This window comes from Eubalaena glacialis, chromosome 11, assembly GCF_028564815.1.
Source record: "Eubalaena glacialis isolate mEubGla1 chromosome 11, mEubGla1.1.hap2.+ XY, whole genome shotgun sequence".
Classification (NCBI taxonomy): Eukaryota; Metazoa; Chordata; class Mammalia; order Artiodactyla; family Balaenidae; genus Eubalaena; species Eubalaena glacialis.
Window position 1 is genome coordinate 115,362,240 of NC_083726.1, and position 21,356 is coordinate 115,383,595.

At 44.1% G+C, this 21,356-nt stretch overlaps 1 protein-coding gene across 9 annotated transcripts in view; it reads left to right on the plus strand.

Annotated features, from left to right (window-relative positions):
• Positions 1 to 21,356, plus strand: part of ERC1 (ELKS/RAB6-interacting/CAST family member 1) — a 421,649-nt gene that overhangs the window by 379,476 nt on the left and 20,817 nt on the right. For 6 of the 9 annotated variants that reach the window (XM_061206045.1, XM_061206044.1, XM_061206050.1 and 3 more), the window contains one exon: positions 10,258 to 10,446. In XM_061206045.1, coding sequence (XP_061062028.1) covers positions 10,258 to 10,446 — 189 coding nt within the window. Of the gene's footprint in view, positions 1 to 10,257; positions 10,447 to 13,993; positions 14,331 to 21,356 lie in introns of those variants that run through there. The other 3 variants (XM_061206051.1, XM_061206054.1, XM_061206048.1) reach the window with 2 other exon arrangements.

Sequence of the window (21,356 nt, forward strand, 5' to 3'; positions counted from 1 at the left end):
GTTCCTTGGAACTTTCCCCTTGGACTGCCCGCACCCCATTTTTTTACTTGCCGTACTCGGCGGTTTTTCCCTCAGGGTCTCTCGGCTCAATCGGAATGTGTGGGTTTGCTCTTTCTCACCATTCCATATCTCGCATCCCAGTGGGGCCGCCCTGCTCTGACCCTACACTTCAGAATTGATCTTCAGTCAGCACTTACTGAGCCCTGTGTTGGATCAGGGGGATCCGGGGAATCAGGGCACAGGGGCCCTTCTTCCGGAGAAGGGCTTGGAGTGCCCCAGATTATTTAATCTTGAATTACCCTGGCTGTTACCTTATATAATATCAGCCACAATTTGTAGGACTTCTGGTATTTCTGAGCTGAACCTCTTTTGTCATAGTCACTGTTATATCCTCCAGTAATAAAGCTTTGCTTAAACCTCAGCAACTAGAAACATTGAAATGGTGATGTCTATCAGAGTTTGTGTCACGCTAAGGAATTTTAACTTTCAGAAGTAGGGGGAGGAGAGATTAATTCAGTGATTGTGTGGAGGTTTTATTCCCAAATAAAGAAAATGGGTAGAGAAAAACAGTCTTCCTAATTTTTGTTTTTCCCAAATCTTTTTCTTCCACCCAAAGCCTGGATTACTCCCAAGGTGGAAGGGGTGATGTCTGGAAATCGTTAATCCATGGGTTTTGTTCATGGTGTATAAAATTTTCAGAAGGAATTTGCTTTTGCAATATGATTTCCTGATTGACTGTGGCAGACATAAATCCAGCAAGGACAGCTCTGTCAGAGCAGCCAAGATCCCTCTTAGATTCTCAGATATATGACAGTTCTGGTGTGTGTGTGTGGAGTGGAAATGAAGATTCTTCTTGTAGGTGGGTCAGGAGGAGAGATGGAGAAGGGGGGGCGTGGGCACAAGCAGAGCAGCGGGTGGAGGTGGGGCGCACCAGGCCAGCCCCCAGAACCCAGCACTAGTTCAGCCCAGAGTGAGTGAAGGAGATGCCCTTGGTGCCCCCTGCCCTGGTACTGGTTTCTGTTCTTGAAGGGCTCTTTTACGATATTCTGAAACATTTCCATCCTCCCAGTTAAGCAGAGTGCTAAGCTATCCTAAAGCTGAATTCCGGGCTAAGGGCCATTTTGCACAGATCTTTCTTCCCATCCTGCCGGCCTCCTCTCGCCACTGCAGGTGTATACATGTGCCTCCTTATACACACCGACTCACAGGTGTTTCAGCCTGTCACAGGTCGTGTCCTGGCTGTTTCTGACTTCAGCATTAAGAGATTCAATTCCTGTGTGTAGCCTGTCTTTCTCTAGTAGCACAGATACCCGTCTCTGATGTGTACACACAGCTACAGGTACATGTCTATCTTCCCCTGCCTTCCAGGTGATAGGGAACCCCTCCCTCCCACCTGTACCCCCAAGGCCAGGTTCCTGTGAAGCCAGGTTCCTGTGAAGCACTGTGTGATGAGAAGCCAAAGCCTGCGGACGCACAGTGACTCTCTGGAGCTGCAGCCGTCGCAAGCTTTCAGCTGGAGACGCTGCGTGTCTGCGGTCTGTGCTGTGGGATGTGATGCTGGAGCTGCAGTCATGCTGTGACTAATGGCCCGTTGCCCCGTGTCTGCTCCTCCAGCTTCTCTGTGTGTACACGCACATACACCTGCTTTTAACCCAGCCTTGAAGTAACTGCCAATCACAGGGGAGTCTCCTCCAGAGACTGGCCTCTGCTTGGGAGCCCTTGTACAGATAAGCTATCAAATCTCCTAGTCACCAGATAAGCGTACTTGGCTCTTTGCCCCTCTGTCTTCCTGTGGCCCGCAAGGCGGAGCGATTGGGTGGGCTCCCTGTAACCTAGACTCCTTGTAATCTAGACTCCTTGTAATCTAGCATCCTTGGTTACTTATCGAGACCCTAGCCAGGTCAGGAGGTTCCTTTTGTGCACCCGGCACAGCTCAGGTTGGCCTTCCTTCTACTCCCACTGGCTAGAGAGAGAAGAAAATGAACTGTCCTGTTAAGGTCATTACTGTGTTCCACGCAGGAGGCAACAAGCGTGTTACTGCTTTTCACATCCATCTCTCTGTCTTGTGAAGGTGTAATAATGCTGAGAAGTGCTTGACTGCAGCACTAGCACAGCAGGAGCCCTTCAGGCGCCGGAGCTCAGAGGACCAGGCGGAGCAGGTGTCGTCAGCCGCAGCATGCGGGTGTGTGCACGGGCACGGGAGGGTGGAGGCCACCGTTTTCACCTGTGGCCAACTGCCTACCTGGTTTTTCCTTTGAAATTCAGCATCAGCCTTCAGTTGCCTGGCCTGTTCAAAAAGTGTGAACCTCTCTTCTCCCTCTTTTGCCTTATTTTCTTTCCCATGCCCAGACTTTTTTCCCCATAATTTGTAATTCATTAGTGTATAGCCCTGGAACTTCACTGTACTGTGGGGAAGTCCTGTAAAATATATACACACATACACACACAAATATTTAACCCACTACATTGTTTACTAAAGTACAGTAAATGATTTATTGTGGAAAGGCAAGCCTCAAGCCAAGAACTAAATCGAAGGTGCTTTCCCATCTCTATTGAAAGAGCAGGGAAGAAGAGCTGCGGGACACGCGCCACTGGCATCTCTGAGTCTAGTCGCGCTGATAGTCACCTCCCTGTGCCTCGTCTGCCCACCCCCCCAGGGTGCACACTATGCGTCCCCTCCTGTCCCCTCCACTAGTCAGCGCGTGATGGCTTCGGTGCCTCATGCAGCATTTTCTCCACTTACTGCCCATTGATGTGCACTGTCTTCGTCTGTACTCACTTGTCTGCCTTCTTGTTGGTGAATGACCTTATTTTCCTCTATTTTACAAGTTTCCAGATACTGAAGCAAGTCCTTGCAATACCTCCAGCCTTAAGCTGCTCTCATGGCCGTGAAGAGGTGGGCTCAGCAGAAGGCTTCTTCCCTCACTGGCAGGGCCACACACTCTGCTCTCTATTCGAGTAGGATTCCTTGTACCGTATACAATAGGATAGGTTTTAACTGAATAAGGAGTAAATAGGTAAAATGCAGTTAGCAGCTCTGTAGTTCAGATTTCAAGATTCATTTTATTCTAAACTCTGTTTCCTATCTCCTTACAACTTTGAGTACAGAATATTTGTCTCCATATCTGGGTCAAGAAATAGGGGATGTTTTGTTTTGCTGGAGTGGTAATGCATGCTTAAAGGAAAATTGACAACAGATTTCTGAGTTGTAAAACTAAGAGGAGATGATCACATTTTATTTTTTAAATGATTCCCACTGTTTTTTTCATGTTTCAAACCTTTTGCCGTTTTCAAAGACACATTTAACTTTAACAAACCATAAAGCTCTTTAAATCTGAAACCTTTGGAGAGAGTTTTTACTTTTAGAACCCAGCATTTCTATATGTGGTAAGATTTCTGATTAATGTTTATTGATCTCAGTCACCTAGTGTCACCACACCAAACTTGGATCTGCTCACCCACACGCAGCAAAGCCAGTCTACTGACACCAGGTTGTGGTGAAGGAAAGTGCAGCGTTTATTGCAGGGCCAGGCAGGGAGAACGGGCAGCTCGTGCTGAAAACCCACACTCCCCGATGGCTTTCAGGGAAGGAGTTTTAAAGGCAGTGTGTGTGAGGGAGAGGGTCGCAGGATGCATGATCAGCTCGTGTGCAGTTCTCAGATTGGTTGGCAACAAGGTGAAGTTTCGAGCATCACCAGTCTTCCGGTTTCAACCAGCCTGGGGTCTACATTCTCTGATGGTCAGTAGTTTTCATCTGTGGGTGTCTGCTTCCTCTAAAAACAGCTTAGGAACGTGTGTCAGGCCTTTATCCGTATCTTCCAGGGAACAGGGAGTTTGGTGGCTCTGCTGTGTGGCTGGTGTGCAGTCTGAATTGTTACCAGGTTCCTGACCCAGAGCTCTTCTTTGCTTCTACGTCTTCACATTTCCTGGTCATTCACTCTGGAGTCAGCCTCCTGAGACTCAGGAGAGGGCTGAGAGACTAAAGCAAAAGGCTTTTACTTCGAAGGACATGGACACAGGGGCTTGCACATGGTTTCAGTACCCCCTTTTCTTTGATGCTCCTCACTCTTAGGGGAACAGTTTCAGGACGAGAAACGGGATAAAGTTTCCCCTAGAGAGGTTAATCACAAACTGTCGGCAGAGGAGGTCAGTTTTAGGGGTACTCGGTTTCACTAGTGGCCCTGGATATGAACTCCTAGTGGTACTTACTCACTTGTTAAAGAACAGTGAGGCAGACTTCATTCAGGACCATCATGATGGGTTTAGGGGCCAATGCAGTGGGGTTTTGCAGTGAGGGAGAGAGAGACAGTGCCCAACTCTGAATACAACAAGGAAAAGTGGGAATTTACAGCCAAGGAGCAGGTGGGGGTCAGTGGATGGACACTTCCTAAGGAGGAAACATCAGGGATAGGGGGAGATTCTGGCTAAACCAACCTAACTGGACTCTTGCCTAAGGCAGGCAGAGTAATGAGACATTGCCCTGGGGATAGTGGGCGATGAGGGACCCCATCAGATGCAAACCAACTTAGAATTCCTGGGGGAATTGGACAATATAGAGATGAACATGAATGCCCAAAAGTCAGGGCCCAGTTGAGAAGAGAGGTCAGGGGAGCCTGACCCACATTTGGTCAACGAGAAGACCTTTGTCCCCAGGATGTAGATGAGGGGAATGAGAAAGTTAATTGAGCCTAAGTGATTGCCTGGTTAGTTATTCCATTAACTAAACAAGTGGTAATAGTAGATTATCTGTAAGAGATGCTGAGGAAGGGACCCTGCTTAGTACAGAACTAATATTCTAAGTACTTAGTAAATATTTATAGCATAAGAAATGTCATTCTGGGTTTTGTATTTGTCGTGACTTTTTGTTTTGGAAGATAAATGTAAGACAGTCCCATTCTATAAAGTTTGTTTGAGGAGTCAAATAGACACACATGAAAAATGGTTATGAAGTGGGGCTCAGGATTTGGAGCTCTGAACTTTCTTGCCTTTAGCTTTAGGTTATCTTTTTAACTTTTCATGAAACTTTAGAAATTGACTTCCCCCTAAAAGAGATTTTTTTTTTCAAAGACTGTAGCCCTCTCACTAAGCACAAACTCAGGCTAAAGCTACTGAAACTTTCCAGATTCCCATTGTTAACAATAAGGTTTGTTTTTTGATGAAGGTCATGCAGGTGTATCTCATGAACCCTTCTGTAGCCTGGCTTTATATCAGTTATTATGAGGGTGTGACCTCAGAGGCATATGTTTATCCAGTGTCTCTCTTGCAGGAGAAGTATAAGATAGAGGGCTATTCTTGAAGGCACGTTTGTTTTCAGCTTGCTAGGATTACAGATGAGTAAGGACCATAACACCAAAAACATGTAGGGGATCCACTGAGTACCCTTCTGTTTGTGCTCCAAATGGGAAGGCTAAATTAAAAGGTGGGATCTCAGAGACCACCAAGAATAAACAGGTTGTTGAATTTTATAACCTTATATGTGAAGACAAAGTCAAACTAAGCCTCAAATCAAGGTAAAGAGGTTGATTTAGCAATTTAAGGCTCTGCCTAAAGTAAACTTCAAAACTAAAGTTAAAACAAAGAGAAATCCTGAATATACGCATTTTAATTCTTATATACACTCAACACATTAGTTCCATTATTTCATGATTTTTTTTTAATGCAGAACAGGACCACATCTCATTCTTAATACTCCTGCCAGCAAAAGCTGGCTGGCTATGGCGTGGCACAAAGGCATTCACTGAATGTTTGTTAAGTGAATTGCATAATTTTTTTGGTGTCACTGTGTGTGATTTGATATGCAGTATATCTAGTTAATGTAGCAAAAATATCATGACAGTTTACTATGTTTGTTCAAAGAACCACATTCTTGCACAAAGTAGCTGCATTTAAGTGAGAAAGTAACACAAAGGTCCAAAACTTTGTGAAGAGACCTAGTACCGTCCTTCATCTTCCTGATCCTGACGTACACTGTGACCAAGAAGGTAAAGTCAGTTCTTGAGAGAAAAGACTTTGAGGCTAGACCATTGAATTTTATTCCCTTGCTTCCTTTTTTACTTTTCAGAGTTTAGCTCTCTGCTGGGGCCTCTGGACAAGAATGTCATTAAAAGAATAATGTTTCTGGGAAGTTAATACGTTAGTTGTTCTGGAACTTCTTTGGTGAACCTACACTGGGGGACAGTGGTGTAATGGTGACCCAGTGAGAAGTGAGAACTGCTACCGGCGTTTACGCAGTAATCCAGGGACAGCTGAACCTGCCTCCGAGGACTTCCGCAGATAGAAAGAAGAGTAAGAGGATTTTGGAGTGACAGAGGAACCATAGTAAATATAAAAATAATTTGCCAGGAACACAGTAAACGATCAATAAACGTTAGCTTGAAAAAACAGTGGCATCTTCCAAACAATAAAATATTAGTACTGCGAGGGCAAATGCCTTAAGTCCCAAGTGATATTCAGTACAAGGTATACCTTTCCTCTCAGAATGAGCTCCCAGAATGTGCCGTAACCAACCCACCTATACTTAGATTAAAGATCTGGTACAGAAACAGTGGAGTGGGGAGAAGGGGGCAGGCCATGGAATTGACTGGAGGGGCCTTTCACTGAACGTCCCATCCTGGTCCAAGAACATGTGTTCCCATGTCTTAGATAAATGGGTTGCAGAAACGGGATGCTGTAGAATTTTCAGTTGCAATCTGTATCGAACAATAGAGGAGCAGCTGGTCTGTCTTCCAAAAGATCTCTAGCCATCTAACCTGCTCAAGTGGAAGGGAGGTTAAAATAAACACCTTCCGGAGGTCACTGTCTTCCATCACCATGTGTCATCAAATGCTGGCCTCTGAAGCCAATTTGAGGGTCTGATACATAAATAAATCCTTGCAAGAAGAAACAAAGCTTTCAGTACGTCAACCAGAAAGCGCTCATTCCCTTTTATAATTTAAATTATTTTCCTTAACAGCTCGGTAAATGTAGGACTGGGGGGATATTGACATTTTGGCATTATATTTGATAAAAGCAGAGGTTATCTTGACAAGTTCATTTTTTAAATTCTTTATGCCAAAAAAAAGATAGGTAATTCTAATTCTGCATAGCTGTAGAACTAATGTGGTCTGACCGCCTTACTGACAGCTTTTGGTAGGACTTCTTGCCAATGTACTGAGGTTGTATGTGGACAAAAGACATAACCTCTGGATCCTGTAAGGCATCCTCTTCCTACTTGGCAAATGTCCCTCTTCCCTCTTGAGATTAGGCAGTGGCAGTTCTACCTTGTGGGAAATGCAGTTTCTTTTCTGAGTGGCCTGCCCAAGTTAGATGGGGAGAAGGAAGAGATAAGGACATTTCCCACATGATTGACATGGTTAAATGTGTCCCAGAGAGGCCATGGTGACTTTTTTTTTTTTTTTTCTTGATGGATAGATTTGAGAACTCTGCTGGTTGGGCAGTTTCATACACTTTCACTGAGTAAGCTCTATAGTTCTTTTGTTTTGTTTTAAAAAAGCGACTCCTTTTGACATGAGAAGAAAAGGCATCTTGGTCATTGCATGGAATGAATTTTTATCCTTGAAAAATTTTTCAAATTCCATCATTTTTTAACTTTTCAATTGGACTTTGAAAAATTTCAGAGTGCAAAACACTACATATTTTGTAATCTGTCAGCACCTCAGCATGAGATACATTGAAATCAGTTTGAGATTCATCTCTGATTAAGAACAGGGACCTAAAAAGTCCACTTTTTCATTCCCAGTCATACAGCAGTGAGCTAGTATCTTTCCAGATTCCATTTTACTGTGAAAAATTTGACCTCTCCACTACCACCATTTATCACATTGTCTTCTTCCTCAGTGCTCGTGCTTTTTTATGTCAGTTTTCCAACTCAAACAGTAATTACCTAAGATACCAGCTCTTTCAGCCTTGCAGCCCAGATGTGATGGCAACTATACACAGACACACACACAAAGAATGGGAGTAAGTTGCACAAATCCAATGAAAATCCCCAAAGTGATTTTTTTAAATCAATGTGTCCATGAAAGAAGCTAGAGGAGGCCAAGCTAAAAACATGGGAAATGAAATAGGGCTGCAGTGCTCGGAGGCATGAGGGGTGTGGTAGGAGAGCCATGACTAGACAGTTGGGATATTGATGTGCAAGGTGAACATGCATTTAAAGGAGAGTTGCCTTGAACTTGCCTTTAAGGATTCTGCTTTGGAACTCTTTCTAAATCTTCTACACTGAATGTGCATTTGTGGCCAGGAATAAAATACAAGTCTTTTTTGAGAGATTAGTGTTGTTTGTGGAAACCTATCCAACTTCCCCACTCTCCAAATCCTCTGCAAAACAGTCTGGTCCTTCTGTGGTTGGCAGTGTTGATACCACGGGTAACACAGGACTCGCACCACGAACCTGCTGATTAAGGGTCCCTTACAGAGCCCAGAGCCTTCCACCCCAGCCCCTGAATGTGTAACCTTTATCCTTAGAGAATTGTGTGTGTGTGTGTGTGTGTGTGTGTGTGTTTTAAAAACAATAATAATGCTGAATTTATTCACTTTCTCTGGTTTGTCTAGACAGGCTCCAATTTCTATATTGTATTATACCACGTAGGCCTAAACTCTGAACTCTGATCTCTCTAGTAAGTTAAAGATTGTTCTAGACAGTAAGCCCTGGCTCTTCCCTCTCTTAACTATTTTATGGAAATAGTATTAGAAACAGAGGAAATGTGATATATTTATAAAGCAACCATTAAAAATCATGTTTTCCAGGAATACGTAATGTGAATAGTACTCACAATATAACACTAAATGGATAAACAGGGTATTAAGCGAAACGTGAAGTATGATACTGTTAAAGGTTGATTTATGTAAGTTTATAAAAAGACTTGGAAGAAAATCAGCAAAATGTTGCAAGTGGTATTCTTGATGGAATACCTATAGGCTATTTATTATTTCTTTTATATTTTCCCCCATACTTTTCAGAGTAAAATATGCATTGATTTTGCAATAAAAAACATAAAACTTTATTTTAGAAACTCTTAAAAGGAAATAAAGGAAAGCAGCAGGGGAGTCCTCTGAGGAGGCCAGGAAGAAATCAGCGTCACTGTTGAAAGTAATACCAGGCCTTGTTTCTGTTGACTTGAAGATTAGTGAGCTCCTTGTTCATTAGGTGGGTCAGAGGTGTCCTGTTGGTGAAAAGTGCCAGCCCGGTGACACACAGCAGGTGCAGACCCTGCCTGTGAGCCCTGGGAACGTTTGGGGCCTGCCAGCATCTGGTGGGTTGGCGGCTCCCCCAGCTGCTGTGTGTCAGGCAGATGCTGTGCCAGCGTTTCAGCGTTGGAGAGCCGGCCCAGCTCCGCCTCAGCCCCTCAGGCTCGCCAGTACCGAGTGCCTGGCCAGAGTGTCATCGGGCCCAAGAGCTGCCCGATGAAGTCATCTGTCCTTTGATGTGCTTTCAGAGGGATCCGAGGTGATAGTTATTCATCCAGGGTAAAGGGAACGCAAAGCAGAGTTAGCGCAGGACTGCTACTCACGAGAAGAGACCCAGCGTCACACTGGGCCCGGGCTCAGGCTCAGGGGTCTGGCGTTGTGTAAGGATTTATCTGTCACCCATTAAAAGGAGGATCGATGGCCTCGGCCCAGTGAACGAGGGAGCTCCAGCCAGGAGGCAGAGCTAGTCATGAGTTCACTCACCACATCTCGTGGCCGAGAAAAACACACACTTTCTCCAGAGGCAGAACCTTCCTTCCATTGCAGGAGGTGAAGGGACACACGCAGCATGTGGCATCAGGCTTTCAGATGGGCACCTTTCACTAGCAGGTTCTGGTTTTTTTTTTAACATCTTTATTGGAGTATAATTGCCTTACAATGGTGTGTTAGTTTCTGCTTCATAACAAAATGAATCACTAGCAGTTTTTTGTAACCTCCTTGTAAATAGATGGGATGAGCAATTGTGAAGTAACTGGAGTCTTTCTGTATCAGGAATGTCACCTCTGCAGAAACAAGCTCACCCTGTACTTGATCTCCAGCCCAAAGTCAGAACTGCATCTCGCGTTGATGTACATGCAGCGGTCCCCACGCGGCCCCCAGAGCAGTGGGTGGGTGTGACCGTGTACACGTGCAGGTGTATGGACCTGCTTCTCTTTACAGTCCCGAGGATTGTGGTAGTGAATACAGGAGCTCTAGTCTTGCTCTGTTTCTTTGCCTTGGGAGGCATAAAAAGACTGGAACTTCTTGTTTCAGATTGACCTTGACTTTCCTCATTTTTTTTCACCTCAGATCATCCAGCCCCTCTTAGAACTTGACCAAAACAGAAGCAAACTAAAGTTGTACATTGGACACCTGACAGCCCTCTGCCATGACCGAGACCCCCTGATCCTTCAAGGACTCACTCCACCAGCTTCCTATAACTTGGACGATGACCAGGCAGCATGGGAGAATGAGCTGCAGAAGATGACCCAGGAACAGGTAAGTCTCTCACCTGAGCTCTGGCGACACCCTCACAAAATTCAGCTGCTCTTTAGGTTGACGCAATAGAAGCTGCCTTGGAGAATTCAGGATTCAGAGTCAAGATTCTTAACAGTGGTTGGTTCTTCAGTAGATATTAGGAGCTACCATTTGAAGTGAGCCCCACTTCATTCTTCCCTCAGTGTAACTTGCCAAAGAATCAGAAAGGGCTGGTTCGGAAGGGAGAGGGTTAAGGGGAATCTGTTATTTCACAGAACTGATGGCCACTCATGCTTGTGACCACGGAAAGGAATTCTGAGTGGGGATATTTGGATGAGGATCCTTGACAAGTCAGCTGTCTCTAGGGAACTGTGGGTCACAGCCTACTAAGTTTTTCAGTAAAAGGACCATTAGATGCATGAGCTTAGGTTACCCTCCTCTGCTCCACTTTCTGTTACTGTTGCCTGTAAAATCCATCGGTTCCCTTTTTTCCATGTCGTGGTTTTTTTAGTTCAATAGAGAAAATGAGAAGGCTAAAAGGAGACAAAAACCACGAATAAAAGAAACAAGGAGAAAACGGGATGAGGGCAGACATGGAAAGTAAAAGAAAAATTGAATAAACACTGAGAAATAAAAATAGAAAAAAAGAAATCGAGCAGCTTTAGAACATTAATCCTAAGCTGCTTTTGTTCCCGGCTACAGAACGGGGTTGATGGTGTCCCAGCCCCTGGTAGATGTGATTGTGCCATCAATCTGCTAAAGCTCTGCACCAGAGTGTCGAAGCTGTGCACTGTCTTCCAGCTGAATGCCTCCTATTTGTTCACCCATAATGCGTGAGCAGAGGCTGTGTCGAATAGGACACCTCCTGTGGTGGGAGGTTGCAGGGAACAGTGACAGCCGCGGGTCGAGAATTGCACGCTGGGGTCAGGGCAGGACTGACTCCCGGGTGTGGACATTGCCTAAAAACAGACCCATTTAACGGCCTGTCAGTCACCCACCTGATTTGTGTGATGGAAAAGGTAAGGCCGACCTCTCAAATTTAGCGTGTTGCCTTGGAAATTTTAATTTCTTTCTTTTCAAAAGAGGGAGAAATTTAAAGGACAGAATTAAATCGAATTTCTAGTAGCTCCTTTTGATATTAATAACCATGAAGTTAACATGCCACTGGAAGCCCGCTGGAAACAGAGCACACGGCCAGTTAATTTTAGAAACTCCACTTCAAAATTTTGCAGAGAGACAGGGCATCTTAAAGCACGAACAGTGATGTATCAAAGTTTAACTGGCATTAAATTATTTCTTTGTGAAACAACTTGTCTTTGAAATGAAAAAACGTATTTTGGCTCAGTCCTGTTTTCCAAATATGCCTGAATGGAAGTAATCAGTCTTTCTAAGGGGAAAAAAAAATACCTTCAGGGTGAGGCCAAGGTAGAAAATCTCAAGCTAAGAGTTTTTCAGAAAGTTTTGAGTGAAAAACCAGGAATTCAATAGAAGGCATGCCATCCCACATGTTATCATCCAAGCAGTTTTGCTCACATACATGAATCATGTTAATATTGTCACGTTTCCCCTTGGCTGAGAACCTGCTTCAGTTACTGAAGTTGTTGCATGAGGTGTATGAAACTGTATCTTCAGCAGCATCCCTGGAAAACCTGTGGAGCAGGTGACTAGGGTCATCTGTAAAGGGACACAGCAACTAACCACACCTTCCATCAGCTTCTCCAGAGCAGCTAGCGTTTGGTGGAGAAACCAACCCATTTTCTGCCACCTCTCTCCAAGTAAGATTTTAAGGGAGTGGTGCAGGCTGTTGAGAAAGATGACCTGTGATAATACAAAATGACTTGCCTATTGTGAGCAAGGTTTGACTTCAGTTTTTGAAGCCCAAGAAACATTAGATAGATATCACCGCTAAATATGCATGTTGGTTTATTTTGTGTGTGTGTTTTCTTTGGGGATATAGAGCCTTCTGCACCTGACATTTGTGTTACTCAACTCTGTATGTCCCGTGCATTTCACTGCCACCATGCTCCCCTCGGTCACACACCCCCACGAGGACAGGACAAGAGCCTTGTCTGTCTTTTTCAACACTGTTCTCTGTACGAAGAATAATGCCTAGCACATAGTATCTGCTCAGTAAAGGTTTGTTGAAGGAATGAGAGAAAGTGAAGGAGAAAGGCAGGCAGGATACAGTCCATACTTCTTATCAAAGCGCACAAGGCCTCCTTTCATTTGGCCTAATTCTTAAATGCACATCTCTTCTCACCCTATCCCTGAAGCATACAACAACTGACAGTCTTTTAAACTGGTGATTGACTTACAGTTTTCACATTTGTGTCCTTTTGCTCATAATGGTCCCTCTGCCTGCTCTGCCCTTTCCTGCCTTGTCTCCCTAGGGAATACCTAAATAGGAATCTGAGTTTTTAAACTCAGCTCAGACATCATTTCTTTTATGAGTTCTTTCCTGAAACCCCAGGCCCAATGTGCCGCTCCCTCCTTAGGGCTTCTGTAGGACCTGTGACACTCGTACTTACTAGTTTTCATATCTGTCTTCCCGTTAGTCTAGGCTTTCTGTCAGCTGAGGACATGAACCATATCATTTTCATCTTAAAATTCGCACCACATCAGGTACTTGGTACTTGCTTACTAACTCAGATGAGTGAGTGAATTCTAGTGAGTTCTGCATAGTTTATTATTCTGTATTTCATAGTTATGATTCTTATTTCCTAACTAGATGAGTTTCTTCACTGCCAGAACCATGTCTTATATTTCTAAAGTGCCTGGCACAGTACTGTACATGTAAAGAATGCTTAGTATATACCTTGCTGATTGTTTATTTGGTGACCCAAGACAGTTTCCTCAGTGCCATTCAGTAGCTTTGGATAATCTGACTATTGATGTCAGGAGAACCACTCAGACTCCATCCTGAGTTATGACCCTATTATCTGCAACTGCCTGGCCTACAGAAATATTACTTTACATCTGAAGATTTCCCAGAATTGTTTTGTTTCCTTTGCCCTCTTAGAGGCTGGCTGTCTTTTCAACTAAATTTATGGGTTTGTTTATTTTTCTTACCTTATCGGTTTTTGCTTTATGTATCTTGAAGCTCTGTTATTGAGTGCATACACATTAAGGATTGTTTTATCTTCTTGATGACTTGACTCTTTTATCATGATGTAATATCTCTTTTCAAAGCTGGTAATACTCCATGCTCTGAAGTCTGTTTTGTCTAACATTAATGTAACCATTCCAGCTTTCTTTAGAATTGTGAGTGCACGATAAACCTTTTTTCATATATTTGCCTTTAAGCTGTCGATGTGTTTATATCTACAGTGAGTTTCTTGTTGATAACATATATTCACCAGCCTAGAGGACACAGGTCTAGGGGGCAAGGCTGTCTCTTCCTCCTTGATTTCAATAGGCCAGGCTGCCACCCAGGGCCAGAGGGCTGGAGCTGCCACCCCAGTGGGCCTGGAGGACAGCATCCAGCCAAAGAGCCTTATTCTCAAGCCTTAAAATCTGATGAGGGACTTCCCTGGTGGTCCAGTGGTAAAGAATACGCCTTCCAATGCAGGGGACGTGGGTTCGATCCCTGGTCGGGGAGCTAAGATCCCACATGCTGCAGGGCAACTAAGCCCGTGCGCCACAACTACTGAGCTCACGCGCCTCAACAAGAGAGCCCACGTGCCGCAAACTACAGAGCCCACGCTCTCTGGAGCCCACGCGCCACAACTAGAGAAGAGAAAACCTGCATGCCACAAGTAGAGAGAAGCCCGCAAGCCACAACGAGCGCTGCAGCAAAAGGTCCCGCCTGCCGCAACAAAGACCCGACGCAGCCAAATAAATAAATAAATTTTTTTTTTTTTAATCTAATGGAATTTGACCTGCTAGGTTTTGGACTTGTTTGGGACCCACGATCCCTTTCTCTTCTTTCCAGGGTCTCCCTTTTGGAATGGGAATGTCTAGCCTATGCCTGTCCCACCATTGTATTTTAGAGCAGATAACTTGTCTGGTTTCAGCAGGTCCACGTTTAAATTTTGCCTCAGGATGAATCATGTTTTTTAAGTCTCACCCACACTTGATTTAGATGATATTTACATGAGATTTGGGATTTAAAGTTGATGCTGCAGTGGGTTAAGACTTTTGGGCTGTTGGGATGAGGGTGAATGTGTTTTGTGTGTGGGAAGAACATGAGTTTGTGGGGTACAGAAGGCAGGGTGTTATGGGCTGAATTGTGTCCCCTGCAAAATTTATATATTGAATCCCTGACTCCAAGAATGTGACTATATTTGGAGATAGAGCCTTTAAAGGTAATTAAGTTAAGAAGAGGCTGATAGGTGGGCCTTAATCCAATCTGATTGGTGTCCCTGTAAAAAGAGGAGATTGGGACATACAGAGACACCAGGGCTGTGTGCTCACAGAGAAAAAAAAAAGCGTGAGGACACAGCAAGAACACAACCGTCTGTAAGATAAGGAGAGGCCTTATAAAAAACCAACCCTGCCAACACCTTGCTCTTGGACATCTAGCCTCCAGAACTGTGAGAAATAAATTTCTGTTGTTAAGCCACCCAGTCTGTGGTATTTTCTTATGGCAGCCCCTGCAAGCTAATACCTTGTTTTTGAAAGATATTCTTCTCTGGGTATAGAATTCTAGGTTGACTTCCTGTTTTTTAAATATTTTAAAGATGCTGTTCCATTTTCTTCTGGCTTCCATAGTTTCTATTGAAAAGTCAGCTGTATTTATGTGTGCTCCCCCCACCCTCTCATGTTTCTTTTTTCTCTGACTGCTTTCAAGATTTTTTTTAACTTTTGTTTTCAACCATTTGAAAATAATGTGCCTATTTGTATTTTACGTTATATTTCCTGTCTGGGCTACAATCCTTTTTGAGATCTCTGTGTCCCTTGGGCTTATGTTTTGTTGTCTTTCATTAATTTTGGAAGATTCTTTGCCCTTATCTCTTCAGATATGTCTTTCATCCCTTTCTCTCTTCCCTTTCTATATCTACAATTATGTATTTGTTAGACCATCTGATATCATTCCACATCTCTTCGATGTCTGGGGGCTTTTGTTTGTTTCTTTTGGGGATTTTTTTTCATGTTATGTTTGGAGTTTCCTACTATCTGTTTGGATAATTTCTATGGATATGTCTTTAAGTTCATTTGCTTTTTTTGTGTCTCATTATTTTTTATTAAGTGGTAAATATTATATGTAAAAGAAGAGTAGAAACTGAGATTAATAACATTTATGTCTGGAAATAGGCAATTCCTCTTCTTCTGTCAGACCATTAGCATTTGGGAACTGAGTCAAGTAAGTCAGTAACTGAGCTGGGTTTGAGTTACCTTCATCGCTCCACAGGCTTTAAATTTTCCAGTGGTGAATTGTACATTTAGTGCAAATTCTTGAGTGCTGATTTTTCCTGGATTTCAGTAGTTCCCTCATGCCTACACCACAGGGCTCCCCCTTCACACTCTTGTCCTCTCCCAGTGCAGGCTGCTCTTACCTGTTAATGCTAAATATAGTTAAAGTCTTCTTTGTACCCAGTTGCATTTTTCTTTTTTCATCTGCAGTGGCAACCACTGTACTAAACTGGTTTGCATTTTTACAGTCCACGTTTTTACCTTTTTAATATACATATTTGTTTACACGAACGATGTGCAGTATTGTTCAGTGTGATATAAATTTGAAATAAATGACATCATACTACTCAGGCTGTCTTTCTGTTCATTAGTGTTTACTGAACCTGAGCCTTCTAGTCACTTGCTATTGGAAGAAAAGATGTTGCTGAAATTTTTCAGATAAATGTAAGTCTTATACCATTTTAAGTATGGTTCTGGAGCCCTAGAGAAACTTTCTTTGAAAAAGTAGATTGAGGTCGTGTCAAAGTAGAATGCTGTAGTGGTACAAGGTGGCTAGAATGAAGAAAAAGGTTTTATTAGGTTCAGTTTTAGATTTAAACATCTTCTCTGTTGATTCTAGGACAGCCCCATATTTGACCACTGTCTGTTATCTTCCAGAATCACAGCTCATAATTGAAATTCCAGGTCCACGTTTCCCACACCAAACACCTTCTACAGAAGGTGTCTTCTTTTCTTTGCCAGGCCCTCTTGCCAGCTCCTGGGCAGGAAACCTTGTTAGTGTTTCCATAAATCTGGCACTAACACTGGCCTGTATATTTGGTGGGACCAAAGATTCTGGTGTGTTTGGCAGGCTGGGATCAAGGATTCGGCCCACATGGCCAGCATTTTTGGCAGGGCCAGGGCTGAGGATTCAGCTGGCATGGTGGCATTTGGAGGCAAGGACCAAGATGATGGTGCAGATGGTTGGGAGACTGGCCACATACAAGGAGACTGAACAAATGAGTAAGTATATTGAAGCTCATGGGAGCAGGCTTGTTACTCCAGGAGGAGGAAGTAACAAATACAGAAGGGTGAAGGCAAGTCCAGTGGTGTTCAGTTGCTGTTGGAGGTGTCCATATGGACTCAGGGTTTTTGACAAATAATAGATTTAACTTTCTCTGTGTGTACATTTGTGTGCTCATCTACATGTATACATGTGTGTATTTCCTAGTTTTATCTGCTGAAACACCTAGAAGCAGTGACACACCGGTAACAAGGAGCTCACCTAGCTCCCAGCTCTTGGTTTATAGATGCCTTTTCTCACCGAAAGGAACCAGGGCTCCTTGGAGACATGCCTCAGCCTAGGACTGTGTGTGGCAAAGTACAACATAAATCCAGAGCATCTCATACCAGAAAGTAACAGAGTGTTCCAAGAGTGGTGGGGGTATGTCAGAAGGACATGGGGGGGACTTTCCTGGTGACGCAGTGGTTAAGAATCTGCCTGCCAATGCAGGGGACATGGGTTCGAGTGCTGGTCCAGGAAGATCCCACATGCCACGGAGCAACTAAGCCCGTGCACCACAACTACTGAAGCCTTCGTGCCTAGAGCCCGTGCTCCACAACAAGAGAAGCCACCGCAATGAGAAGCTCCCGCACCGCAACGAAGATTAGCCCCCGCTCACCGCAGTTAGAGAAAGCCCGCGCACAGCAACAGAGACCCAACACAGCCAAATAAATAAATAAATAAATTTATTTTTTAAAAAAGAAGAAGAAGAAGGACATGGGGGGCTCCCAGTAGCAAAATCTTCAGGAATTTGAGCAGCAAAATTAATAATAGTAACAAATTACAGCCCACTGAGTAGAACAGGAATCTATGAGTCTATACTAGTGTAGAGAAATCAATAAGCAAATACATGGTGGGGCAGGGGCCATGCCCTGTAGTAGAATGCCACCTAACACATAGAGAAAGAGTGGTGGAGTTAGAGAATCACCACTTGGCAACCATCAGAGTAATAACTGATTTGAACTGGAATCATCAATGAACGTGAAAACCAGCGGGTGAAAGTTGGTTGAGGAACAGGATATTTGCATAGTCTAAAAGTGTCTCTTCACGCACACAAAAAATTATTTCAGTTAATTAGCACAAAATCCTTTTAGTTGATCTACGTTGGAAAAACTTGGCAGACACCATCTAAACCCAAATGACTGAAGGTAACGTCACCTGTAGTGGGATAAATGAACGTTGTGTCTTAATTCTAGGCATTAGCCTAATGGCACATATGTTGCTGAAACTTCCCCCAATTCAGAAAGCACAGAGACATAAAACACTAAACATGAGAGGAAAAAATGAAAAATTGTACTTTTTTAAAACTTTAAACTTTTGTTCATCAGAAGACTGGGAGGAAATATTCACAATGTATATATTGAACAAAGGACTTCTATTGAGAAGATATTTTTAAAATCAGAAACAAAAAGACAAAACAACATAATTTTAAAATGGGCAGAAGACTTGAACCAGACAGTTCACAAGAGAAAATACACAAACCAAGCACATGAAAACAGTGCTCACATAAACGAAAGCCACAGTGAGATAGCAGTGCAATTCCAAGAAAACGGCTAAAATTCACCAAATGTCCACGAGGATGTGGAGCAGCTGGAACTCTGCGCGCAGTGGTGAGGAGTTAAAATGGTCCAAGGCTTTGAGGAGCTGTTAGGCAGTTTCTCATTAAGTTAGATACACACCTGTCCTATAACCCAACAATCCCACTCTTCCTTATTTACTCAAGAAAAATGAAAACACGTGTACAAAATTGTTCAGAGCAGCTTTATTCGTAAAAGCACCAAACTGGAAACAACCCAAATGTTCACTAACAGAAGAGATCTTTTTTAAATTACCATATATCATATAATGGCGTACTTCTCAGCAACGAAAAAGAACGAACTACTGATACAAGCAACTTTATGAATGGGTCTCAAAACACTGTTAAGCAAAAGAAGCCAGATGCAAAAGAATATCTGATTAATGTCTGATTCCCTTTGTATGGCATTTCCAGAACAGGAAGAACTCATCTGTGGTGACAGAAACTAGAACACTGGACGCCTATGGGAATTGACTGAAAGGGGTCCCAGGAATCTTTCTGGGACGATGGAAATGTTCTGTGTTTTGGTTGGTCATGTGGGCGTATATATTGATCAGAATTCATCAAATTGTACACTCTGATGTACAGAGATCTGTGCATCTTGCTGTATGTCAATGATAGTTTAATTCAAAACAAAAACAGAAAAGTCACACCCCATTTCCAGTCTCCTCTCGAACTTTTCGAAGCAGTTCAGCTGATAGGCAGATTCTGCTGAAAAGCTGAAAGTGGAATTTCTCCCTGGAGCACACGTCCTTTTTCCACCACGAATGCCAGCCCCCTGACGGCCGACTACGCTGGCATGAGCCCTCACTAGCCAGCTCGCTCCGTGGGTCACGGCTGTGGACTCCAGCCCCTTTCCCAGCACCCAGTCCAGTTTTGACCTTTAGGGAAGTATTGTTGCACAACTTGGCTCAGACCTCGTCTCCTCGGAGTCCTTCTTCCGTTTGTTTTCTCGATTTTGATCAGTGGCTGCTTGGCTTGTACCCTCTCTCTTCAGGGCGGTGAGTCTGGGGTTGTCGATGCCGGGGTGGCACTGGGCCCTCACTCTGGGAGGTCGTGGGCCATCAGTCACGGCATGACACTCTTCTCTCGTGAATGCGTCTGCGCAGATCGTCGTAGCCCCCAAGTGGGCCACGTGGACACGGGAGCTTTTGGGGGCAACAGGGAGAGAAAACAAGAGAGAAAAGAGAAGAATGGGTTATTTATGGGCAGCAAACTCTTTCCTGGTTCCCAGCCTGCATGTTTCTGATCTGGTTTTCTTCTCTTTGCGATGTTTGAACTTGTTTCCTCGGCTCCGACATTGAACTCTTGTCCAAAAAGACTAAGAGCAGCGGAGCATGAGAGGCTGAGAGAGGCGACCAGCGATCCAGCAACAAGAACTGCAGGCCCTGAAGACAGACGGGTGTCTGTGCCTGACTGGGCTCGGGAATGGAGTGTGTGTGTGTGTGTGTGTGTGTGTCTGTCTGTCTGTCTTACGTTTATGAGAAAACCCTGTGGGGCAGCCTCACTCTTTCTCTCCCTTCTGCTCTCACAGTCTGGCACTCTCCCCTCCTTCTGACAGCTTCCATTAACCTTTTCATGCAAAGAGCAGAGTATCTTGCCAGCTGGATGTTGAAAATCTGGCAGAGAAGAGATTGTTCTAAAAAGAAAAAAAAAAAAGAGGTAGAAGCGCTGGGAGACCCCACGAGAGAGGACAGGGCCTGGCCAGCTGCTGGCTTGGGCCCTGAGACCCTGAGCCTGCTGCCTGACTTCTGGTAAAATCCCCTAAAACAAGGTTGCGGGGAGGAAGAGGAAGTCAGGATTTGAATATAGAGGAGGTGAGGAACTCTCTCACACAGTTGAAATGACACAGATGCTAATCCTTCTTTGCAAATCACTCCCGACCTGAGGGCAGCTGAATGGTGGACATGTGAAAGGATACACCTAAATAGGAGCAAACTTAAAGGCTTTGTGCTAAACGTGCTACATCATCTTGTTTGTGGAGAGAGAGAATACTGTATTAAGAGACTTTTTTGATACAAAAGATCAGAACTAGACCAGAACTTTTTTGATACAAAAGATCCCTCCAGACCATCTCCTCCCTTAACTTATCTCAGAGAAGGGGATTCTGCTGTTTCTCTCTTGTCCACAGTCTCTCCCTCCCCATCCTGACCCTCATCACCAGGGCCTGCCCCCAGCTGGCCTGGACTAAATAAACATGAACGTGAAACACCTACTCTGAATTCAGGTCTCCTGTGCCCTCAGCTTCGCAGCAAAGAGGGCAGGAACCTTTAATTTTGTTTCCATAAGCTTGATCTTGCACTGGACCCTTTAGAGCTCTGAAATAGGAATATGGAACATTTTTTAATTATGAAGCTCTGTATTTATAGAGATATTAATATTTTTTAGCTGCCCTGTGTTTTTCCTTTGTGTTGAGAGTATTCCCACGGAAGGAGGAGGTCAGCACTTGTGATTCCCCGGAGCTCCTGCAGGAGCAGTTAGTTACCATCTTGGAGTTTTCATGAGTCTTGACAACTACTGCAGTCCAGCACATTGACTTCCAGAGATAATGCAAGGAAATTTATCCTTGCGAACGTCCAGAAACTGGCCCGGGGCAGGCACTGCCACCCAAAGCCCGTGGAGCGGAGAAACCTTGGAAACGGCAGTTTTCCCATCTCGTCAGAACTTTGAAATAAATTGTCCTTAGCTTTCCTCAAACCACTATTTAATTGTTTACCAAAGGTTTGGTGGGACAGTCTAGAAACAGAAGTCACTTGAACGTCTAGTGGGCAGCGTCCAGCATGGCCCCAGCCACACCTCTGCCCCAGTGCACCTGCACAATGCCAAGCTCCATCGTCACGCTGGCCGTATGTATGTGCAGCAGAATTCTTAGGGGAGACCTGTGTGAGCTTCAAAAAAGGAGAAGGTGTTGGACCACACCCTTCTCCCAGTTTACAGACAGTGCTGCTTTTCCCCACTGGA